Source organism: Sycon ciliatum, chromosome 1 (assembly GCF_964019385.1).
Source record: "Sycon ciliatum chromosome 1, ocSycCili1.1, whole genome shotgun sequence".
NCBI lineage: Eukaryota > Metazoa > Porifera > Calcarea > Leucosolenida > Sycettidae > Sycon > Sycon ciliatum.
Window position 1 is genome coordinate 18665105 of NC_088643.1, and position 6317 is coordinate 18671421.

Consider the following 6317-nt stretch of genomic DNA (forward strand, 5'->3'; position numbering starts at 1 on the left):
GTGTCCTCAGCCACCTTGTTTCACGCTGTCAATCTAACCATAATCAACGGTACACGTCGTGTACACGTACAAGTCTACATAACAATGTAACAATGTAACACTGGCTTTGGCAAGTCAGGTGAAGAGGTCCTTTGGCACACCTACGTTACGCTTTTAGAGCCAGGAGTCACACGATGCCATACTTCTGACTTTATCGAAAAATTTAGAAGCGAATGCTGTCGTTTACACTAATAGTAATACCAAGAGTCCATAGCCCCTGGCCTTGGGTTAGCGACTTGTAGCCCGTCTCCAGTCCATGATCTACATGTTGGTCTCTCAGTAGACGAACGACTGCCAACACGGACAACAGCTAGCCATGCTAATGATAACCTGGGGGCTAGTAATGCCTATGGCTTGAAATGAATCAAGAGCTCTAGTAGTACGAATCGTGCAACAAGTAGTGTCCGACATCGCCAACACAAACCATCGAAAAGCGTCACACAGCGAAGCCCATCAATGCGTCGTATGTTTCGGCCACTACTCACAACAGTGCCGACCTGACGCACGTGGTGCACCCGTCACCCGGTCAACCCTGCGGTTCGCATGGACGGGTACCACGTGTCGCAGTTGTTGCTTGTATTTTACCCTATTGGAACTACAAAATACAACAACTGATCATGTCTTGTAGCAGCAATAGATCTCTTGTTGGGACTCTCTTTCTGCCCCAGCTTCATGGATCAACGCTACTGCCATGACATGACATCGTCCTCAGTCATCACTGCCTGTCGCCCGCCTGGCCTGGGACCTGAACGAATGTTGTACTTCTTTGCTTTTATAATTATTTTATACCTGGTACACTGTACTTGGCTTTAGTTTTTAGAACTCAATGTGATCACGTGAATCGCGTGCCACAATGACAAATGACGGAAAATTTCACCTCGTGGCGCTGGGAAGTGCATAGGCTAGGCCGACACTGCGGCAGCTCAGGGATAGGCTCGCACTTATGGCTATGCGCTGTTTGTTGTATGCCCGCCGAGCTTGCAAGGACACCGCATGCAGGAGAGTAGCGTGGAAAGACTCGAGAGTGGGCAAGCGCTAGCGCGAGGGACGGCGATACACAACGACCCGATGTCTGACATGATGTTCATCGTGCTCAGAACTGGGGACACGGCACAATACATCTGCTGAGAAGCTGGACGACGGTCGAGACAGACTCTTCTCATTGTGCCGAGCTTCCACACTGAAAGTGAGAAGGAAGGATAATCGCAGTGCGATAGCGCATCAGCGAAATTTCAGCAGCAGAGCTCAGCGGTCGTAATTATTATTCCCCCACTGTGCTCTACTGCCTCTAGGAGTATTACTGACTACACTTCTCTAATTCGTTTTGTGACTGACGGCTCCGTTGAGTCATAGGAACGCCAGGGACCGTTAGCAGTCCCCACAGGACTCGCTGAATTAATTATTTGGAAGGCCCAGAGGAAGACAGAGGATGGCTGCGAAGGCTGGCGACGATGAGGAACTGTTGCGCGAGCCAAGTCCCAAGGAGCTCCGTTCCGGTCGTCGCACGACATCAGCCAAGGTTGAACTGGCGGTCGCCACAACGAACGCACAAAAGAAGACATTCACGCGCTGGCTGAATGCCCAGCTGGTACGGGGCAGGGCGGACGTGAAAGTGGACGACCTGTTCAAGGACCTGCGCAGCGGTGTGATCCTGCAGCGGATGGTTGGTGTGCTGTATCCGGGAGTCAAGCTGCACCGGGAAAAGGGCAAAGGCAAAATGCACCGCATCTCCAATCTGAACACTGTGTTGCAGTACCTGCGCAAGGAAGCCAAAATGAAGCTGATCAATATTGATGCGGAGGACCTGTTCGAAGGTAAGGAGAATTTGACACTCGGCCTGATCTGGATGATCATTCAACATCACCAGCAGAAGGGTGGTTCGGCGAGCGGGAGCCTGAAAAAGTCACTGTTGGAGTGGTGCAAGAACTGCACTGGCGGTTACAGTGGCGTGAACGTCACCGACTTGGCCAAGTCCTGGAGAGATGGCCTGGCGTTCAACGCTCTGCTGCACCACCACAAGCCGGACGTCGTCGACTTTGACTCCCTCGGCCAGAGCGACGCCAACGAGAACCTGCGCAGCGCATTCGAGCTCGGCGAGAAACACTTCAACATCCCGCAGCTGCTCGACCCGGAGGATGTCAATGTCGAGTCGCCGGACGAGAAGTCCATCATCACATACCTGCTCGACGTGCGGAACGAGCTCGAGCCTCTCAAAGTGTCCGGCAGTGCTGCTCCGCCGGCTGAGCCGGTTGCTGAGCCGGTTGCTGAGCCGGTTGCTGAGCCGGTTGCTGAGCCTGTTGTTGAGCTGGTTGTTGAGCAGAATGACTCGGAACAGCAGCAACAGGAACCACAGCAGGAATCGCAACCGCCAGCGGTAGACTCCGGTAATGCCGAGCTGCTTGCCTGGATTGAGGAGCAGAAGCGTCTTGTTGCGCAGCTCGACGGAGAGATCCCGTTCAACGACGTCCAGGCACTGAAGACGGCGCTGGACAGTGCTGGAGATGTCCAAAGTGCAGCCCGTGCGAAAGAGGACAGCGTTGACGCTACTAACTCCGATACACTATCGGCGGAATACCGCACTCTGTTGAGCGATATTGACAACCATCTGGCCTCTCTGCGAGCCGCACTTGCAAGTGCCAACAAGCATTTGGCAACGAAAGCCTCGATTAGCGGCAGCACCGACGATCTCGTGGAGTGGGCTCGTCAGAGAAATCGCGTGTTTGAGAAGGTGAATGACTTGCCAAACAGCTGGAGTGAGCTGTGTAGGCTGAAGGCCGAACTTGAGAAGCATGTGAGCGAGGACAGGCCGAGCAAGGAGAGCAAGAAGACGGATGTGTGCAGTCAAGTTGAAGATCTAGTGTCATCACTGGCGGCCACGGCAAACAGCCAGGAGCTGGTGCATGCCGTGCGCGGTGACCAGGAGCGCCTGGAGAATGCCTGGCAGGACATGGCGCGCCAGCAGCCTGCCTACGCGGCTGCCCTGGACAAGCGCATGGCGGCCCTTCGCCAGAGCGCCATCACGACCATGGACGGTGCTTGTGCTGCATTCAACACTGCGGTCGACGAGCACATTGAATCATTGAATGTGGACGGCATGACTGGAGAGGCGGATGAAGTGCAGAAACGCAAAGCCAAATTCGAGGCACAAGCAGCGGAGATGCTACCTGCTCTGGAGCGGCAACGCTGCCAAGTGCAAAATCAAGCCAAAGAGTATGGCCAGGAAGGCACGCTGGAGAGTCCAAGCGTTTCCCAGTACCACGAGAATGCAGACGCTGCGTGGAGGCGCCTCAAGGAGAAGCGTGCACTCTGCCTGGCCCATCTGGACGAGCGCCTTTCGCGACAAAGCGAGAACCGGCATTCTCTGGAGGCGTGGGTTGCTCAGAAGCAAGCCAGCTTCCAAGCAGACGACGTGGAGAAGCTGAGGCGTGCAGAGTTGGAAGACCGTCTCCATGGATTCGACGGTGCGTACCTCATCCAGGAATTGCCGCCGCGACAAAGCCAGTATGCTGAATTGGCGGAGAAGCCTGGCTCGCCATTGGCCAGCCAATGGGAAGAGCTGCAGCGGAAGCAGACAGCATATCGTGCTGCTATTGTTGCTGCTCTCGATGAGCGAAAGCGTGTCATCGCCGAACTAGCAAACTGGACCGAGTCAAACAAAGCATGTTACAGTGTCCGTCAGTTTCCGTCTGACCGCGCAGCACTGGAGCAGCTACAGTCCGACGCCGAGCTGTTCGGCGTCGCCGACGTGCCGCGAATGGACCAGAAGTTAGCTAATCTTGCTGGCGTGTGCCGGCCCGATGCTGAGGACCTGATGGAAGCCTGGACGCGCCTCGTGGACGGTGTTTATCAGGAGTACAAGGCCGAACTGGCGCGCAGGATACAGTCGCTCGACGATGCCGAGGCACTGCAGAAGTGGTCCAACAGCCAGCGCATCAAGTTCCGCCAGGCAGTGTCCGGCAACAGTCACGAGGAGCTGCAGATGCTTGTCGCCGAGCTGGACAGGCACGAGCAAGGCGAGCTGCAGGAGAAGACACAGCTCAAGGAAACGATGCCCGCTGGCTTGCCAGAGAGTGAGCCGCCGTTTGCAAAGCTCACGGATATGTGGCGTGACATGGAGCAGGCACGTGCTGACTATCGCCGCTCTCTCATGAACGAGCTGGAGAGAACGTCCAATGCAGCAGCAGCAGCAGCAGCAACAGCAGGCCAGAGTGACAAGTTTGGTGAGTGTTGAACCGGGTGTTGTGTGCACATACACACATTTGTGCACGCACACACACACACACACACACACACACACACACACACACACACACACACAAGCACACACACACACACACACACACACACACACACACACACACACACACACACACACACACACACACACACACACACACACACACACAAGCACACACACACACACACAAAGATACACAGTTTTAAAACCGAAAATGAATATGCGCCAAATATTTGTTGACTTACAGTAAGTATCGGGAAGCCCCCCTCCCCCCCCCGTCAGAACCAAAATTCGTATTTTTGTTGACAGTTGGAGTACCGGTATATGACACATGTTAGAGACTGTGATTTTTTGGGCATCTGAAGTCAACATTCCATGCACTTCAACAAAACATCAGATCGAAACAGTTACCCCATAGCCCATTTTTTTCATTTTCCAAAACTGTCTTGCCATGCAAAATGTAACGTACGGGGGCACTCAAGCAGAGTAGGGAGGCACTGCCACCCCCCCCCCCCCCTCCTTTGGCTTGAACCCTGATCTAGCAACATAGCCTGACTTGAATTCATGTTGCATGTATGCGCTCGGTGATTGTGTTGCTGACCCAACAGATGGAGGCAGCAGCCCTGCCATGGAGCCGATTCTGCCACCGGCCGCTATGCGCGACGCCGACGCCACCAGGCCATCATCTCCACCGGCTTCACTAGCACCGTCCAGCGGCGACGGTGGTGGCGGCCACGAGGACTCCGGCGAACAGGACCTTGCCAGCGGCGAAACGACGCCACTGATTTCCAGCCCGCCGGGCAGCCCTGTACGCCGATCGTCGTCGTCCGACAAGCCAGCCGGCAAGAGGACGAACGAAGATGCCTGCTGCTCCTGTTGCCCCTGCTGTACCATTATGTGACCGGTGTGAAGTCCTACGGCCGGGAACGGGCCTCGGTAACGCATGAAGTCCAACGGGCCTTTGAAATTGAGGTTTTGCTGAATGGTACTTTGGATGATGTCACCGGGAGAACTATGAGTCATATCACGGTGTAGTCACGACCTAATGGTTATGACCGTGCCGCCGGGTGACTGGCAAGCTAAGTTAACATTACATGACGGCATTTCGCTTGCCCCTCGTCCATGCCAGTTGTATCTGCCAGCATCCTGCTTCGTATGCCCAATCTGGTATTGTGGTACAGCCTGGGAAAACAGCAGCAGCAGCAGCAGCAATAGCAGTACATGTATCAGATTCTGTAACTAGCGAGTGAACAAGCACAGTTGCAGCTTTGCTTATCTAAGTTGCTAGGCTGTGGCATAGGCAGCGCATTTTGGTATTAATTCCATTCACCGCTCCGCCTTTTTCAAAGTGTCATTCCCACCGAGCCGAATCCCACGGTTCACGTACCCGCACACAGTGCAATGTCATCATCCTGACCTCTGGCTTCAATGCGCTGCTGGTCTTCGGGTCAGGGTGGTTTTACTGATACCTGGTGTTCGCTTGTCATCAAGTTTCCTTGCGTCGCTTTTCACTGTGCACACTCTTGTGTACGTGATTGTTACACTTCTTATAGTGATCACATTTTTTATTTGATTTTTATTACTCTTTTTAATGATAACAAAACTGATTATTTCCCTATCAAATCAACATTCTAAAGCCGCTCGCAGTACCGGTATGATCTAATCTGAAATCCCCCGAATGCGCCGTCGGTGTACGTATAGCAGCAAAAGACACGGGCCGGGGTCACCGTGATGTACTGTACTCTTGGTGGCAGCCATGAACTAACGTTGCCATGGCTAGTTGAAGTAGTTTGTATTATTCTGTGCCCGTATTAAGTGTATAATGTAGTGTACATGTAGTAGTTATGTTATGACTTGTTAAAGGGGCACTCCGGCTTCATTTTCGACGCCGAGTTTTCGATGCCAAGACGAAGGTAGGTGAAAGAGAAGACACCTCGAACAAGAACGAGTCTCCAGAAGCGATCGAGTCGAGCAGGAAGACGACTTTTGAATTTCGGCCGAGCGAGCGCTGATGACGTAATGAGGGATTAGCTTGCCAGTG

The 6317-nt window shown here is 53.6% G+C and overlaps 1 protein-coding gene across 1 annotated transcript; it reads left to right on the forward strand.

The window, feature by feature from the left end:
- Positions 1 to 955: 955 nt before the first annotated feature.
- On the forward strand, positions 956 to 5939 carry LOC135816384 (alpha-actinin-4-like). Its single transcript, XM_065329659.1, has 2 exons — positions 956 to 4259; positions 4885 to 5939. The coding sequence occupies exons 1-2, from the start codon at positions 1469 to 1471 to the stop codon at positions 5175 to 5177; spliced, it is 3084 nt and encodes a 1027-aa protein (XP_065185731.1). The 5' UTR covers positions 956 to 1468; the 3' UTR covers positions 5178 to 5939.
- Positions 5940 to 6317: the final 378 nt, after the last annotated feature.